General features: G+C 42.0%; 2 protein-coding genes across 2 annotated transcripts in view; one reads left to right on the top strand and one right to left on the bottom strand.

Annotated features, from left to right (window-relative positions):
* Positions 1–3,148: 3,148 nt before the first annotated feature.
* Positions 3,149–4,574, top strand: NKX2-4 (NK2 homeobox 4). Its single transcript, XM_041732295.1, has 2 exons — positions 3,149–3,611; positions 3,961–4,574. Exons 1-2 carry the CDS (start codon positions 3,161–3,163, stop codon positions 4,572–4,574), a joined length of 1,065 nt encoding a protein of 354 aa, XP_041588229.1. The 5' UTR covers positions 3,149–3,160.
* Positions 4,575–10,738: 6,164 nt separating this feature from the next.
* Positions 10,739–18,915, bottom strand: part of XRN2 (5'-3' exoribonuclease 2) — an 85,820-nt gene continuing 77,643 nt past the window's right edge. The window contains exons 29-30 of the mRNA XM_041732712.1: positions 13,664–13,802; positions 10,739–11,287 (exon numbers count right to left, since the gene is read on the bottom strand). Coding sequence (XP_041588646.1) covers positions 11,222–11,287; positions 13,664–13,802 — 205 coding nt within the window. The 3' untranslated portion in view covers positions 10,739–11,221. The remainder of the gene's footprint in view (positions 11,288–13,663; positions 13,803–18,915) is intronic.

Here is an 18,915-nt window from a genome sequence, read left to right as displayed (position 1 = left end):
AAAAAGGCAAGGTACCAAACCACATAGAACACGTTACCCATAGTGTGTAAAATGGTCCTATGCTTCAAACTGTACAGACTATCCCAAGAAAAACGGGTAGTGTAGTGTCTCTGAAAAGGGAAACAGAGAGGCTGGAGGAGAGGAGTAGGAAGGCCATCTCTTTTCACTGTATTCCCTTTAGTGGTATTTGCTTCCCCCCACCCCCACCCCGTGCCAGCATTATTTTTAAGGAAAGAAAACCCAACAAAAAAATTCCTTAAAAATACATTTCCTGTGAAGTCCAATTTAGTCAATAGTATTTAAGAATCTACAGAGTATAAATTTCCATACATAATTTAAGCAGACAGTAATCTGATGAAGTGAATTTGATGAAAAGCTTTAATGGAATTTCAAGTGGACTGTTTTGTGTCTGTATATAAATGTACATATACATCCTCTAGACATCTATTTTCAGAATCATCTGCACATATCCAAATAGTGTTTCCAGCATGAAAATATGTAATTTCTAGAATGAGAAACATAATTGACAAAGGGAAATATTAAAGATTGTGGATTTTTTTCACAACTACTGACCTCCAGTGAAAAGAGTAATATTCAGGGTATCAAGCTCCCCAGCAGCCAGAAAGTTACTCTCTGCAGAGAGCCTCCAGATATAATAAAGTGCTTTTTTATTTAAAAATGGGAAGCTTCCATATGTAAATGAACCTGTAGCAGGATTCAATACAGCTGAAAAACAAAATAAGCAGCAACTTGGAATACAAACACTTGATGTTAACTGCTATCCTGCAGTTCTATAAAACTAATTACATGAGATGAAATGTATAGCCTGAAAATAGACAAAATAGTAACTGTCTGGAAAAAGTGTAATTATAAACATTTTTTTAATTTGGGTAATCAATATGAACATTATGACAGTGGGCTTCATTTCTGAGACATGTTTGAACTTGAAAAATAAAACACAACAGTTCATATCGACTTTTTTATCCATAGATGCCATAACACAAGTATTTTTACTTACCTTGTTGTCTCTGATAAAAGTTTGAAATGTTTTTCTACCATTTTTTATTTAAGTGAATACAAGTAAACAATGCAATTTCAATTAAACCAAAATTTAAAATCTGAACCGCAGGTTTCAGGATTCCAGCAATCACTTAAGTACACACATAAATGCTTCTTTGTGTGCCATCAATTTTTAAAAATTAGGCAATTCCAATTGCAGGTGAGGATGAAGACCTAACTCAAGTGTTTCAAGTTCAGGAAAGACCTGTAAAAATAGCATGATGTTAAAATTGTAGCAATACTGATCTTGTTAAGTCAATCAACTGACCACAGCTAGCCATTCATGCAACTTTGCCTTTCCTTCTTTTAATATTTTAAAATACTACTCTACACACTTGCCTGGTTGACAGTTCTCAATGATGACCATACTGGTCCCTTACGACCCCCTCACTCCCAGAGAGGGCAGATTCTTTGTAAAACTCACACAAATGAATACAACAATGATTAAAACAATAAGAGAGCAAAACTCTGGAAGACATTCCAACCAAAGGACTGAAACCAAACAGGAAAAGGAATGCCTAACATTGTTCTTGCCTTCAAGATACGTACTGTTAGGTTAACCTGGAATGATTTTCACAAATCCTTTTCTTCTTTTTAAACAATAAAATATGGCTTAACAAAGCATTCTCCTTGTTTTTTTTCTTTTTTCTCCTACCCCACTAGCACATAGAAAAACTTAAATATTATACCTTCGTTTCATTTTTTCATTTTTCATTTTTTTTTGTAACTGCAAGATTGTTTTCAAAATTTAATCACTATGTTTTGCACACTTTTTTTTGTCTTATTCTTTGTCGTGTTCAGCATTTGATCAAGAGTTCACAATGTCAACATTCTTTGCTCTGCGGGCAAATTTGCAAATTGAAGAATGATAAAGTTTTTAAAAAATCAGTTTACCTATGGTTTTCTATTTTGCAAGAGAAATCATCTTTTTTTTTTACCTGATTCCTGCATCCATTTCATATTCCTTGAACAGATTATGTATTTCCTGACAACAACAAAAATGCCCATTTCAAACAGAAATATTTACGTTTTCAGTGTGTTTTCTTTCTTTTCTTTTTGATCATGGTAGTGATAAGAGAATAAAGCCTAAGTTGAATATTTACTTGAGAGAGAGACTGGGGGGAGAGGGGGAGGTAGGGAGAGAAACCGGGAAGAAGGGAGGGAGGAAAAAAAGCAGCAGCAAAGGAAAAGAAATCTATGAAGAACTTTACAGGTGCAAAACGAACGTGAAATATTCTAACGACTAAAAACGTACCCTCTTTCCCTTATCCAACCTCCATGCCCACAGATAAAAATACAATACTTACAAGTTAGTACCTGTGTGTTTGTGGGTGTCTCTGTGTGCGTGTTTTCTCTCTTCTTTGGATTTGGATACTTTGAGCTAATGTGAAAATGCCCGTTTGGTTGCCCACAAAATGACGCGTGAGGGTCTAAAGATGCATAAATTAGAAATCCTACAATGGCAGAGGACGGTCACTGTACCTCTTCTCTTTATGCGCTCTTCTGCTGGGACCCAAGAGCCTTTTTTTTTTTTTTAAACACTTTAGATGATGGAGCGAATGAGGGGCTGGTCGTTGCTGAGGACCCGGAGAGCCCTGTACTCCCCCGTCCAGCTCAGCACCGCGTCCCCGCTCCCCGCTCCCCGAACGTACTGGACTTTGCTACCAAGTCCCTGTAGGGAAACGGGGGGGGGGGGGGCCAGGAAGCAGCACAGAGTCCTGGCGGTCAAGCCCCGACGCCGACCTCCGAGTTTCTATTCCTGGTGCTTGAGGGTTGGGGTAACAGCCGCGGATGGAGGCGGGAAGGACGGAGAAAGCAAAGGGAGGTGGTGGTCTCAAAACACACCCGACTGCCCCCGTTACCTTTCCTGCCTCCATTACGGGGGTGGGGGGTAGAGAAAAAGATGTCAATGACCATTGTTTGCTCGTTTGGGATGTTGCTCCGCCCCCCGAGTCTGTCGTAAACCTGGCGGCGGACTAAAATAAACCCCAGATCCCGCGGCCGGGGGCTCGCCGCGCCGCGACTCCTCGGCACAGGCGCCGCCGCCGCCGCGTCCCGCCCGCGTCCGCCCGGGCCCCCCTACCTGGCCGCCCGCCGAGCCATGTCGTTGAGCCCCAAGCACACGACACCCTTCTCCGTGTCCGACATCCTGAGCCCCATCGAGGAGACCTACAAGAAGTTCGGCGGCGCCATGGACGGCGCGCCGCCCGGCCTGGGGGCGCCCCTGGGGGCCGCGGCCGCCGCCGCCTACCGTGCGCCCCCGCTCGGCCCCTCCTCGCAGGCGGCGGCGGTGGCCGGCATGCAGCCGCCCCACGCCATGGCGGGCCCCAACGCGGCGGCGGCGGCGGCGGCCGCGGCGGCGGCGGCGGCGGCCGCGTCCTACCACATGCCGCCGGGCGTCTCGCAGTTTCCTCACGGCGCCATGGGCGGCTACTGCAACGGCGGCCTGGGCAACGTGGGCGAGCTGCCCGCCTACACGGACGGCATGCGGGGCGGCGCAGCCGCGACTCCCGGCTGGTACGGCGCCAACCCGGACCCGCGCTACTCGTCAAGTGAGCTGGGCCGGCAGCGCGGGACCGCGGGCAGGCAGACGGCGCGGGCTTGCCCGTCACAGCCCGGGGCGCGCGCGGGGCCGAGGGACCGGGGCTCCGGGCTCCGGGCCGGGGCGCGCGGGCGGTCCTGGGACCCGGCAGGGGGCGCGCAGGGGGGTGCCGGGACGGGGCCGGGGGCGCGCAGGGGGGCCTGGGACCCGGCCGGGGGCGCGCGCGGGGGGTGCTGGGACGCGGCCGGGGTCCCCCGGGCGTCGCGGCGGCCGCGGTGCGAAGAGCGCGGGGCGGCGGCGGGAGCAAGCTCCCGGCAGGCCCGGCGTTCACCGGCTTCCCCCCTTGGGCCCCTCCCCAGTCTCCAGGTTCATGGGGCCGTCGGCGGGCGTGAACGTGGCCGGCATGGGGTCGCTGACGGGAATCGCGGACGCCGCCAAGACGCTGGCGCCGTTGCACGCGGCCGCGGCGGCGCCGCGAAGGAAGCGGCGCGTGCTCTTCTCGCAGGCGCAGGTGTACGAGCTGGAGCGGCGCTTCAAGCAGCAGAAGTACCTGTCGGCGCCCGAGCGCGAGCACCTGGCCAGCATGATCCATCTGACGCCCACGCAGGTCAAGATCTGGTTCCAGAACCACCGCTACAAGATGAAGCGGCAGGCCAAGGACAAGGCGGCGCAGCAGCTGCAGCAGGACGGCGGCCTGGGCCCGCCGCCGCCGCCGCCCTCCCCGCGCCGCGTGGCGGTGCCGGTGTTGGTCAAGGACGGCAAGCCGTGCCAGAACGGGGCCAGCACGCCCACGCCCGGCCAGGCCGGCCCGCAGCCGCCCGCGCCGACGCCCGCGCCGGAGCTCGAGGAGCTCTCGCCCAGCCCGCCCGCGCTGCACGCCCCGGGGGGCGGCCTGGCGTCCCTGGACGCTGCGGCGGGGGACTTCGGCGGCGGCGTGCTGGGCGCCAACCTGCTCTATGGCAGGACGTGGTGACTGCCGGGCGCCCCGGCGCGGGGTCCTGCCTGCGGGCGGCGGCCGTGCGGAGACCTCGAGGGCGGACGGGGCACGCGCTGCGAACCGCGGTCTTAGGGCGGACGCGGTCAGACGCTAACGAACGGGTCTTGGAGAGGGGCGGTCTTTGAGCCGCTCTGCTGAGGGTGGGAACAGCGACAGCCCCGGAATTGAATAATGCGGCGCCAGGAGGCTGTGAGGTGGGGATTTCCTCCTTCCAAAAGTTTCTTAATTATTCGAAAAGCGGGCCGAGTCCACATCCACCGCGTTCCTTTCCTAACGGAAGCTGGACACTGTGGGTGTTCATAGCTCTAAAAACCAACCCAGCTTTAACAATGAATCCTTTTTTGGAGTGGAACTTGAGAGATTAATTTTCAGAGGCCTCCCCCTTAAGTGCAATTTCATTAATGATTGATTGAAAGTAAATTGTAGCTCAAGGTGGATCATGCACGTAGCAACATTATTGCAGAGGAATTATTGCCGTTTAGGTAATAGAGAAATGGAATAAAAATAATCAAAATACTGCTTGTATCGATTGATACAGCTTTTTAAATTGAATGTCGATTTTAAAATATTTTGATCGTTATTTGGGAAGTAAGTGTTTCTGTATTACCCTAAAAGAGGATATTTCCCACTGTAAGGTGCAGCTCATAAGAAGGAAGGGTTGTAAACTACTTTTTGTGTGGAATCTGGTCTCCCAAAATCAGCTGATAAAAGCACACTGTCCTTCCGTAGACCTGTTATTTGCTCTAAGTTATTTGCTTGTCTGAGTACATTGATAAAATACGAGAGCAAGGAAGCAAATTTGCCAGAATTGACATCAATCTATATTTCAAAGCATGTCAAGGAAGAGAATAAGATGATTTATTGAACTGTAATCAGAATGTAAAGAGTAAGAATTATTTATGATTTTCCCATATTTACAACTTAACGGGGCCGCACACCGATTTTGTTGGTGTTTTATTGTATGAATAATGTATTTACTCTTTAATATGCCAATTTATATTTCCTATGTTTCAAATGGATATTTAAATATAACTTAAAAGAATCTTTTAAGTACTTTTTTGGTAAAAGTCAAGTGGTCATTTTTCACTAAGTTGTATAGGTTTTATTTTGGTTGGTTTGGTTGGTTGGTTGGTTGGTTTGTTTTACACCAGTTGGCATGACAGGACAACCACAGGTCAGTTTACTCATGATTTAAATAACTGATAGTGGAGTAAAAAATACCAAAAGCAAACTGAAGAACCTTAGTTTATAAAATGAATGAAAATTTAAAACCCAACATGGATAAAGCATGATTTATAATGATCACAAATAGTTACCAGAGACCGTAACCCCTTACACATTTGAAGTTTTAGAATTAGTTTGAGGCGGAAACATTTCATTTCACTTCATTGTTCGGTGTTTTTCTGAACGTACAAAGTGAATCCTTCAGAAGGTGTTTTAGACATTAACCTTGCACTTTCTGTAAACTGTATTTTACATAGTAATAATAATAACAAAACTCCAGTCTCTTTCACCAAGGGGAGAAATCACTGAACAAGCAAGAGGATCAGCCTTTATCAAGGGTCTGTGAATACATTTTTGGAAAATGAGAACTAATTTTTTAAAAACCTTTTACGTAAAAGGAATTTGAGGAGAAAAAAAATAGTTTGAAAATGGTGCAGTACACCTACAGAAAACTCCCAATTTGGGTTTTTGCATATTGATAGACTGGACTTGTAAAATACTTGCCAAGCTAGCATAACTATTATTGAGTGCTACATTTCAAAATGCTTGTTTATATTGATTTGATTTCCCTCATAGCAGTATCAGGATTCTGAAATTTTACTTCTAGAAAATGTGTTCCAAAAGTCCACATGGTTTACAACTTACATATTTTATAACCCGGTACCTAATAATAGCTAATGGACTAAGGTCTCCAAGAAACATATTTAAAGAAAATAAGTCTTCACGGACAGTTTTTCCCTTGATAATTTATTTCTGGAGCAAAGAGTCTATTAGACTAAGTGAACTCGGTATCAAAAAGATCATAAAGAAAAAAGAGCTTTATGCAATATCTTCTGAAAGCATATTTACTTGTAGGCATATCTTTTTCCTTCCAGCATTCCTTTAAGTAGTAAAGGAACCCCTGCTAGAAGTGTTCGCTGCAGACAACTTAACATTCTACACCCAGAAATGCACTGAGTTTATGTGTGCACATCCCAAAGTTAGGATAAAGTTTGTTTCTTGAAACATTGAAATAGAAAATGATTTTACTGTTGAATTCCACATTCTGATTAATGCAAAGTAAGGGCTTTTTTTTTTTTCTTCTCTTGCAATTAGTGCTTTGCAGATCTTTTATAAAAACACAAATGGCCAGACTAGGTGAAACTCATTAACTGAAGAGGAGGACAAGTGTCTTCACAACCAAGAGGGAGGGCTGAGGCAGAGTCTGAGTGGAACAAAGCCCTCTCAAAGTTTAGCAGAGACCACAGCAAAACGGAGTTCCAGAAATGCTAACTGCAGAAGTGGTATTTTCCCAAATGTTTTGGGGTTGTATGACAAGGTTATCTCTTCCAGTTGAGGCACAGAAACAACCCAGAATCAAAGTTGCAGAGAGGAACAGCAGAGATTGCAGGTACTCTGTAGTCTGTGTTGGGGTATAAATTGGAAGTGTGTGGCAGTGTGCAATGTTGAGGACACAGGAATGGTGTTATGTATATGGAACCATGGAGGGTGTAACCTGGTTTTCTATTTAAGACTGCTTAGAATTAAAACCTAATGGTCCAAACAAGTTGTCAATCAGACTTTTATCAATACAGATGTTGTGTCCAAACTCCATTCTGCTATTGATTGTTTTAATTTAAAGCAAATCAGAGACTCAATCCTGTTCACTAAATGCAAGCACCTTCAAAAGAGTGGCTTTGTTAGCTGCATTGAATACTGATGATTTAGAAAGACTTTTGGAATAAATCTGTGAACCATAATCACATAAAGACACATCGACTATGTTTTTAGATATGAATTTGTGCATAAAATAATGCATTATGTTGTGGCAATACAAATTTTCAGATATTCAAAGCATGAATGATATTGCCCAACTAGTCAACATAATACTGACATGTGGATAAACAACTGTATTTTAACCATTTCAGTCCATTTTTTTTTAAATGATGCTATTTGCCATGCCGAAACCCAATGAGATAGGGAACTAGGACACAATTTACTTAAAAAAAGAAAAAAAAAAAGAAAAACCACAACCATTAAATAACCTCTTACTGCTGGTACTGAGACTTGGTGAGCATCTGGAGAAGATTCAGAGGAAATGGCAGACAGGCACTGCATCCACATCTCATCAGGAATTTGCTCTACCTAGTAAGTATTGAGATAACTCTGATTTCAAGATCCCTTTTATTATTTTTAAGTTGGGAGGTGTAGTGGAAGCTTCTGGGAGAGGTTTTTTGGTTGCATTGTTTTTTGTTTTAGATGTTTGTTTATCTGCAATTGAATGAAATGTGTACCCGAAATGGAATGAAATGCCTTTTATTTTATTTTTTTAATCTCTTGTAACCTTTATTTCAGGCATTGTTTAGGTGACTTCTAATAAAGGTTTAACCACTATTACTGCCTAGCTCTAAGTTGTGCTATTTTGCAGTAGTGAATGGCTCTATTCCCATTTCATAAAAAAAAAAAAAAAAAAAAAAAAAGCGTGTTCCATAAATACGAAATCCCGAAATAAGCAACACAAGCGGTTAACTTTGTCACGAGTAGAGGAAAAATCCGCCGAGAATGGTGGTTTGCTACTTTATTGTTCGCGGACCTTTGTGCTGGTGAGACAGGAACAGTGTGGCGGGGGCCGGTCCACGACGCTGCGGGCGGACCGAGCCCGGCGGCTCTCTGCGGCCCGGGGTGCCGAGTCCCGGCTGACTCTTCGGTGTCTGCGCTTTAGGTTTCTAAGCTTAGCTAAATTCGGTCAGGTCCGGACTGAGACCTTCACGCCGCCCCCTCGGAAGCCCCTTCCGAGGACCCTACTCTATTCACCCGTCACCAGCGCGGGGTTTGTCCTGGGCCAGGGAGCTGAGACGGGAAGACGAGCAGGTGGGGAAGCCCGGCGCCACTCCCGCACCCGAGGCTGCTGCTGTGGCAGCCGCGCTGGACCGGCGGCGGCGGCGACACACGAAGCGCACCGCGGGGGTGGGGGCTTGACCTTTCCTGCGGCCCCTGCTCCACGCCGGCCGCTGCCGGGGCTGCCGGGGCTGCCGGGGCTGCCGGGGCTGCCGGGCGGGAGGACGGCGGCGCGCGGGCGGCGAGCGCCCAGAGAGGCTGGGGGGGGGGGGAGCCGGGCTGCGCTCTGCCCGGGAGAAGCGACCCGTCGATCCCCGCCGCGTCCCGCCCGCAGTCCCCGGGCGCCGCACTGTCCGGCCCGGCTGCGCCGTCGCCTCGCCTCGCCTCGCCTCGGGGCCCCTCGCCTCGGTCCGACGTGAGCCCGACCTCCAACGCCCCGCGGAAAACCGGAGGTCGGAGCCCTCAGCCCCATTCCGGCCAGCCCAGGCGTCCCGCGCCCTCGCACGAAAATTAACATCGCTCATTACACCCAATTTGCTTTTGCAACGCCAAATGGCAGTCTAATAGCTTGTAGATGGCTTTGTATTTTAACGTGCATTACCTCATTTGATCTTTAAAGACAACTGCTCATTAAGAGCCCTTAGAGTCACAATAAAGTCACTGTTTCATGTGCTGAGATTTTTAAGCATCTTTAATGAGACCCTGAAAACCTGTGTCCTACTTAAAGATAATGTGATTCTTTAAATTTGGCTAACTGTTCTTACACCCGAAATCGGAGGGAATGTTCAGTTTTAAATACATTTGAAGTTCTAAAAAGCGTTTACTTGAAATAGGGCATTTTTCTGGCAGATTCAGAGATGGGAACAAGTTAGGAGAGGGAGAAAGAGTAAGCAGCAAGAGGAGGCAGCAAAGAATGGAGCAGGCCCGGAAGTGAGGGTTCAGCTAACTGGCAGGTGTCCTGCAGGGCACCCCACCAGGTAAGGGGGTGGCTAGCCCGCACAGCTGCACAGCTTTTCCATCGAGCTTCTAGCGTAGATGTCTTAAAAACACCAAACATTCATTTTCAAATTAAACCGTTACATGTAACTGTAAAAGGGCAAAGCAAAAACAATTATTTTATAGGCATACTCATGATACACACACTTAAATGAAAACTAAAAATCTTTAGTTTCACAGGTTTTGTGAAAGCATGGGCTTGGGGTACCTATGAGGCTATAGATGGTAAGATTTATATAGACTCCTTTGGAATATGCAATCCTTGATTTAGATGGTTATTCATTTGTAATATTTGGAAGATAGAGAAGTTTAACAGAAGGTGTTATCACTTTAATCTATTGTGAAGGTTATAATGGTGGTGGTGGTAATTCCCAGAGGAGAGACGCTTTGTCTCAACAATAAAGGACCCTACTCTATTCACCCATCACCAGCAAAGAACTCAATAGCTTCCAAATACCTTCCTATTCAAGGTTAAGGTGGCCTTTTTCCTGCATAGGCTAAGATTAACAAGTGTGCCTTAGTTGAAATATTAAAGCAAAAATGTCCGAAGTCAGGTCGAAGAGAAAACTTATTTTACCATTTTAGGCTAAGCTAGACAAATGGAAACAAAGCAAGTCTTTACCCATGTGTAAGTTTGTTGTGGTAAACAAATGAAAATGCATATGGAAGTGCCACGTGTGAACTGCAAGCATAAATTTAAGGAGTGCTGAGTAGCAAGAAGAAAAATGAGTACAAACTGAAATTATTATGAAATAATGCAAAAAATATGCTAAGGAGCACTGGCTAATTACAAATTAAACTTGTCACCATTTCTTCAAGGTTTAAAACAAGTCCTTAAAACTTGTTTTAGCACAAGTCTATATGAAATTTATAAAATGTAAATAACTTATTCTTACAGAATGGATTATATAGTTAGCCAAATCAGCAGCTGACATACTAATTAATAGAGGAGTTTGTTGGGCTGTCTTGCTTCTTCATTGATCTTCTTCTGACACCTAATTGTGGAAATGAACTGTTTTCTGAAAAAGTGACTTAAAAAAACCCTCATATGACTAAGATTTTCAATGTTAAAATATTATAAGAGAATAAGGACACGAGACCAGTTTCAGTTTTTTTTTTTTTTTTACTAAAGTCCAGAAATTTCCATAAGACAAGTACATTAATGAAATGTTTCCAAGAAATACTGAATAATATATACTCTAGTTGGCTGAGGGTTCCAGCTCAAGAGTTCACACTTAATTCTTGTGCGTTAAAAATCAGCATGGATCTTAGATGATCTAGAATACACTGTGTTTTAAAATCCACAGCTGGTTTGATTTTAACCATAATGAAAAACCAGTATTCCTATTCCATCAAATGTGTTTTTACAAATAATAATAAATTCAGATCCACTGTATTATGCAACACACATCTTTGGAAAGCAACATGAACAGTGAGATCAGGTCAGTAGAAATATACACAGTTAAAAGAAATACACAAAGTATTGTAGTTTTATTAATAAAAACTACTACTTGAGAAAGAAATCTTTCCACAAATAGCATAAAATTGTAGAACGATGAAAGGATTTGGGAAAGCTTTACAAAAGCCTAATTCCAACTGTATCTTCCTGAGGGTGGTGGCAATGGGTATTTCCTTCCTTCTCTGGGATATCCCTGAAAATAAGCACAAGCAAGAGTTTATTTTCTGGATTAACACACCCTGCAAAGAAATAAATTAATTTTACACCCCTCTGGAAAAACACACCATATAGAAGCTAAATATGTCTTAAAAGTACATCACATGGAAGGCCTCTCACAAGTAGGTGCTGTAGGCCCTCACTTTTTATACAAAGCTCACTGCCCAAAGCAGCCATAACCGGCCCTTAAGAAAGTCCTTAAAATGCACACAAATGAATTATATAGTTAAGTGCTCTGTGTGAAAGACTAGTGTTCTCAATCTTCTCTGCCATCCCTGGCAGTAATACAAATCACACTGTGGTAAGATGCCCACATCATCTTTAGACATATTACACTTAGAAAAGTCATTTTTGCTTCACCTAGGCAAGAGCTTGCTGAAGTCAGTTGAGGCCTAATGAACTATTAATTTTAGAGATTTTTTTTTTTTTTTTTGGTTTGCTTAGGTATAAATAGAAGAGCATTGAGTACAGATTATTATTACATAACATTCATAATAGGCTTACAAATAAGTTAACCTTTCCAGGCCTCTAGGATTCTGAAATAGGCTCCCACTCCACAGCCCACCCCCATAGTGTCATTCAGTAGTTCAAATTATAATGAGTAGATATAGAACCTCAAAGCCTTTTTTTAGTCACAGAAACTTCACTAAATATAGTGAAGTCATAATTACATTGTTTTTTAACAATGAACTTTTGCAAGAGTGCTTCAAAACCTGTGATTTAATAATAAGCATCTCTGTGAAAAAGACTGAGAAAAAGAAATGTAAAAGAATGACAAATTTGCCAATTGGTTTCTGTCTTCTAAGTGAATAATGATTTTATTGCTATAACAGCAGAGAGTTCCTTACAGGGAAGACCTCTGAAGGAGATGAAAAACAGGATGCACTGGGCTCAGAAAGGCTGGACAGCCAGGCCCCAGCTCTGCTGCCCAAGTGCAGGCGCCTCAGGGTTGCGGGTTTATGACTTAGTAAATGAGGTGATTGGACTAAAGATTCTCCAGGGTTTCTTCTAATTTTAAGTATGTCCCTCTTTCAAAAATATTCATTATGTTGGCTGCCTACTATCATCTATTGACTCCACAGCATAAAGTCTCAAACTAGTGATAAGATTTTAGGACATCTGGCACTGCCAGTAATTTAAAGTAAAATGCTATGAACAGATTTTAAAGAATTGTAACAAAATTCTCAAAAGACAATTAAAATGATTATTTTCTTGTGAAGTGAAGAGTCTTATAAGAATATACATAAAGAAGTGTAAAAAACCCCCAGATTTTCCTAAGCTATCAAAAGAGAGGTCTTATACAAAGGGACACATGGCAAGAACCTGCATAAGAAAACTAATATTCAAAGCACTACAAAAGGCAACCAGGTAAGCAATTTTAAAACCACTTCACAGCACCGCAGGTGCTAAACTCCATGAACACCACACACAATACATCACAGCATTCTGCCCCTGTTCTGTGGCAGGGATTTGATTGCACAGCATGTAAATACTGGCCAGGGTGTCAAATGGCTGGGGGACAAACACACCAAGGCAAGTAGAACTCTGGCTTAAATTCTGCTAAAACTGGATACTTTATAGAGAAAGAAATGAAGCTTACACATACCAAATAAATTTGTCTAGGAATTATTATAGTCAATGTACAGCTATTTAAATTTAGCTAAAAAGGATTTTTTTTTTTCCGTGAAAAGGAGTATCACAGATGAATCAAGACAGGAGACTTCTAATTCTTCTTCTTCTTCTTTTTTTTTTTTTTTTTAAGATTTCATTTATTTATTCATGAGAGACACAGAGAGAGATGTAGAGACATAGGCAGAGGGAGAAGCAGGCTCCATGCAGGGAGCCCAATGTGAGATGCGATTCCAGGACTCCAGAATCACACCCCCAGCCAAAGGCAGACGCCTAACCGCCAAGCCACTCAAATATACCCAAGACACTCATCCTAGACTTCTAAGATGAATAAAGGTAACAGCTGAAAGGGTAGGTTCTTACTTTCAGCTTATAGAAAATTATCATCTATTATGAAATCTAGTTTCTACTAAAACAAAGAACACCACTCTTAAAGGATAAAAATGTGTTTTCTGGCAGATGACTCTATCTGTGCTAAATATCACTGATTGCTGCTACTCATTGGGCTGTGGGGCTGGAAAATCTTAAGCATCTTCAGGGTATAAAAGATGTAGTAAAGTAGATACTTACTCTATTTACATTTTTAAATGAGGGGCCCAAGTTTAGCTGAGCTACTCTATCAGTATCTTATCCAGAAATGTTAAGAAAATATGGTGTCCCAAGAGGCATGGCTAAGTATCAAGTGAGTAGCATGCTTTTCATCCCATAGCCCACACGGTATCACCTGTCTCCCTCCACGATCATCACGTCTGGGTAGATACCCGCCAGGTCCAGCTAGCATCTGGTATTGGTTTGGCTGGAAGGCTGCATTCTGGGTTTGGAGCATCCGGTTCCATGGCAGCAGAGGTTCAGCCCCAACGCCTCTGTGGAGAAGTATTATATCTGCGTTATATATCAAACTTGTTACATAGCTCAGTCTCAAACTGGCTGGCATCACCTCCAACTCTTAGGACCATCCAATTTGCATTTGTCAAAGGGACAGATAGAATCAGAGTGACCTTTATGCTCATATTTGATGTTATCTCACATGTTTCATAAAATATCAGCAATTTTACAAGAGGGATCTACACTCAATTGAGTCAGAAAGGTAGGACTTAAAATATTTTATTCACTTTGAACTGTGAAATTTCCTTTTTGGTCACTTAAATGATTTGGACCCAAGATCATCATGTTGGTTACATTTAAGATGCTATCCAAAGAGTAAACATATATAAGACAGGAAAATGGGCTTTATTTTTAAAAATGTCTAGACTCGTTCTTGGAATCCATTCTTTCTAGTTAATTGCAGGTTGCAAATGAATTCTTACTGCTCAGAATTTTGAATCTAGGGTAGGGGACTTGGCTGTTTTTTTCCCATCCATTATTCTGCTCAATATGTCAGAAGGTCTGATCGGGAGGAAACCTTTTCAAGTTCTATTGATGCAGCTTTCAATTGACCACGGTGACCTAGCAACATGAGCACTAATTGGCATGGGCTGACTGGCATTTGGTATACAGTTTACATGGGAACACAGATTCAACAGCTATTATAACCCAGTTTGCCAGCCTGGATTACTAGTCAAAAGAAATGTTTTAATTGTCTTCAAGTGCCTATTTTAACTTTGCAGATACAAAGCAACAGGTATGATGTATTAAATCATAATGTAAAACTGTCACATAAACAATGTAGCCAAGATATACCTTCTAAAGGCAATCACCATTCAATACACAATTTTCTCAAGGCATTTTCCTCATCTTCTATTTTATAGAATACTCACTATAAAGAATAAATACAAGCAAACTTTTCTGATATATTTTAATACTAGATGCTTTGGGGGCCATTACAGATTTTAGGAGAAATTATAGAACTTTAAAATTGCTAAAGCACTGAATAGTATTAACTATAACAACACAGGTGTATGAATTTCATTTCCCAGGTATTGTGGGGAACAGCTTGATGTTGGGCTCATTGGGTAATGCATTCTTCTCATAGCTATTCAAACCTGAATCCATCCTCTCTACCCTCCCACTCCCCTAGCCTTCATTTGGAGCTTGCCCCTTTATTTTAGCAAGAGTGTCTCATCTCTTTAACAAAACCAGTTACGCAGAGAAATAGGAATGTTCTCTTCCGGTCTCTGCACAAGTGAGGGGTTAATGTTTTGTACTGTAACCAAAGAGGCTCATCAAAACTGGACCGTTAATGGAAAACTCATACGCCAAAAATGCAATTCACATTGTGTTAACTGTAATCAATTTTTATTTTCAATTCTGCGATGATCAAACTCACTCAACTGAGCTTATGGAAAATCTGCTGGTATGGACGATATATATTATAAATGCAATTTTACATTATTTTATATTCTAAAAATAGGTTAGAAACAAAGCCACAATTTAAAAACACAAAGTCCTCTTTTTGTTAGAAATACTTAAAAATGTTTTTAACTAAGATAATTTTTATAAAAACATTTTTTTTAAATTTTTTTTAAAAATTTATTTATGATAGTCACACACACACACACACACACACACACAGAGGCAGAGACACAGGCAGAGGGAGAAGCAGGCTCCATGCACCGGGAGCCCGATGTGGGATTCGATCCCGGGTCTCCAGGATCGCGCCCTGGGCCAAAGGCAGGCACCAAACTGCTGCGCCACCCAGGGATCCCTATAAAAACAATTTAATTGAAATTAAATAGAAAAAATGCTAATAGGGACAAGTACTATCCCCTTTTGCTTTTTACTGGCAGAGTACCATCTTTTCCACAAATTCACCATATTTTTATACTATTAATTTGCAAATAGTTACAATTTGTCTTCAAAAATATACTTTAAACCAGGTATGAAGTACTGAGGTTGACACATTTTAACTTCTTGAAATTAGTAGCTTACCTATTGAGGCAACTATACACGCATATGTTTTTTTTTTTTTTTTTCGCATATGTTTTTTTACACTATTGTCAACATTGTTTTGTTTTTTTTTTTAAATTTTAATTCCAGTATAGTTAACACACGGTGTTATATTAGTTTTAGGTGTACAATATAGTGAGATTCAACAATTCCATACATCACTTGGTGCTCATCGTGACAACTGAGTGCCTTAATCCCCATCACTTCTTTCACCCATCCTCCACCTGCCTCCCTTCTGGTAATCAGCAGTTTGTCCTCTATACTTATGTCTGTTTTTTGGTTTTTGTCTACGGCAACAATATTCTTAAGTTTCTAAAGTTCTGTTTTAGAAAGTAGTGGGCATTGTGAAGTAACTACTACCAATTTGGATATTTTAACTTTATATATATGGCAGTTCTTAAAGATGTTCCATGACTAACTAAGCTTTATGGCACTAAGTTAAAAACTAAATGGCCACCTTGGATAAGGCCAGAAAGAGAAGCAAGCTCCCACTGGCAAGAATTATATGGAAAACAGGGCAGTACTCAAATGCTGTTTACCATTTACTCAGTTCACAGTGGCTTGTCTCTGTGTGGGAAGGTAAGGACAGGTGTGTCTGTTTTATTATTTAAAAAAAAAAATATTTTATTTATTTAAAAGAGAAAAATAGAGCATGGGGGGTGGTGGATAGGGGTAGAGAGAAAGGGAGAGAGAAATCCCAAGCAGACTCTCTGCTGAGCTCGGAGTCCTACCCAGGCTCAGTGCCAACTAAGATCATGACCTGAGCCGAAATCGAGTCAGATGCTTAACCTACTGAGCCACCCAGGAGCCCTGTTGTATTTTTAAGTGAAATGAACATATGGATTACAGATAATATCTCAAAGTAGGAAACAAGTGTATTTCAGGGGAAAAAAAAGTACACTCAACATTTTCTTTTCTAGTAGGGTTCTCAACCAAACACAGCAGCAGACTAAGTACTGAACTAATAATAAGGATCAGTAAACTGGCCCCAGTAAGAATTCTACTACTTACTAGTGACATCTTAGCAAAGTCAAAGTGACTACCAGTTTGTATTTTCTCCTCTACACCTTGTGCAGTCAGAATGGTTAGGTGCACTTCTCAGTCTGTGTATCTGTTAAGAGGCTAATGAACAAGTTTAGGATGGCTGGATTCAAACTTTGTTTTATTTATGAATAAATGGTATGTTTCTTAAATGACCACAGTCTAAGAATTCTCTTAGGCTCACATTTAACTTTGGTTTTAAGGTATGATTTCAACTTTCTGACTAAAATTAAACCAAAAATGAATGCCTCACAAACCTTGTCCCTAACCTGCTGAGTTCACAGAGGCAGTCAGGAATAGTACAAGTACTTGGCAAGGGCAGAAGAACAAAAACCCGATGGAAATCAAGATAACGGTGATGATCATAGGAAATATCTTAGTATGTAGAGGGAAGGAAAGCCGCTGGGAATGTAGATAGTGCCTCCGAAGTGGAAGGAGAACCTTTACTTCCTCTAATTCCCTGCAGCTTTGCTCTAATATTATGCTCAGGTAAGTGTTCTGATGAGTGAAGTTTGTTCAAGGGAAAGCTTAATAAAAAATGGTACAAAAGATTAATGTATGCAAACTGCCAGACTGCTGTGTGCCTAAGTTTCCTCATCAGTAAAAACAACATCTACTTCTGAGGGTTGCTAGGAGGATAAATGAAGTCATGTTTCTAAAGGCATGTTTGCCCACAGGGCTGACACTTTGTAGGCAGACTGGAATGTGAGTGATTATTAACAATACAGGAAAAAAGCAAGCAAAAAAGTAGGGAAACTGAAAATCAAACTCAACAAACTTGATGCAGAAAGAAAGTTATTGAAAATGAGATTAGTTCCAATGTGATAATTTGTAATTTAAGAAAAATTTACCCCTTACTCCTTTCTTAATTTGTTTGAAAATGTTCCTATCCTAAGGATGTGGAAGCAGTGCACGTGGTGTGCTCAGAGCACTTATACTGAGTACAAAACAAATACAGGCATTGTATCAGTCATCTTAAATTTAAAAAGCAGTCTGCACTAAGCAGTTGATACTATTAATAAACAATTGAGTAACATGATTTCTTTTATCTTCTTGAAGAAAATCATGAAATTAAGTTTGGGATCTCACAAAGTATTCTTAAAAGGGGAGCAACGTTTATAACTCTGTTCATAACACTTTTATTCACTTCAAATGTGAAAAGATCAGATTGCTAAAATGGTAAAAAAGGCAGGGGGAACAAAACAGATCAGAATCGCGAAGGCAAAGAGGGAAGCCTTACTATGAGTTAATTGGGTTTCAGCATTTACTGATGCTGGCAAACAGCATAAAACGAAAGAACTGAAAGTTGCCCTGTAAAAAATTATTCTATAGATGTTAATATAATTATTCATAACATGCCTAGCTGTCTTGTCATGTAGAGACCACCTGACTTAGGAGCATACAACTTATCAATGGAAGAACACAAGTCAAACATCCCTCGTTATTAAACCATGTCACACTCTTCCTAGTCCCCAGTACTTATTAGACTGCAGATCCCATAATCCTCTTCTGAGTCCCTTCTGCGTTTAATTCAGCTCAGTCTTAAGTAGTTAAAGAAACTGTTTTCAGTGGCAACTAATAACTACTGACCTACAGTGACACTGCCCTACAATAGGCTTGTCAGCCCTGAAAAAGTTGTACCAAAGAAGCTGATTAGGACTTCAAGAGGTTTGTAGCAAGAATCAATGGTTGGTCTGTACTAATGCTGTGGTGTTCGCACAGAAATGATAAAAGTGGAACACCATTAGTTATGCCTCATTAAGCTGCACAAGTCTTCTAAAAAGAAATTTGTTTAGCCTGACCAAAACCTAATACAATTTTAAGCTCTCTCTGCTGCATTTTTCAGGGTACCTTAAAACATTCAATAAAATAAAGGCCAAGGACCAAGGAAAGTGGGAAAGTATATAAATAGGAGTCTTTTAATTCAGTGTGTTAGGCCTCTATTTTCCTAAAGGACAAGCACAACAGAAACTGCTTAGAGGGAAGAAAGTACATTTCAAACCATGGAGAGAAAGCTCAAACCTCAAATGTAAATGTGCAAAAATATTT

Source organism: Vulpes lagopus, chromosome 18, assembly GCF_018345385.1.
Source record: "Vulpes lagopus strain Blue_001 chromosome 18, ASM1834538v1, whole genome shotgun sequence".
Lineage (NCBI taxonomy): Eukaryota > Metazoa > Chordata > Mammalia > Carnivora > Canidae > Vulpes > Vulpes lagopus.
This window is presented reverse-complemented; position numbering and strand designations above follow the sequence as displayed.

What these genes read in the sequence shown, in the direction of transcription:
- NKX2-4 (XM_041732295.1), top strand. Translation starts at nt 3,161, where the DNA reads ATGTCGTTGAGCCCCAAGCACACGACACCCTTCTCCGTGTCCGACATC. An exon ending in GGACCCGCGCTACTCGTCAA is followed by an intron (nt 3,612 to 3,960) that starts GTGAGCTGGGCC and finishes GCCCCTCCCCAG; the next exon opens with TCTCCAGGTTCATGGGGCCG.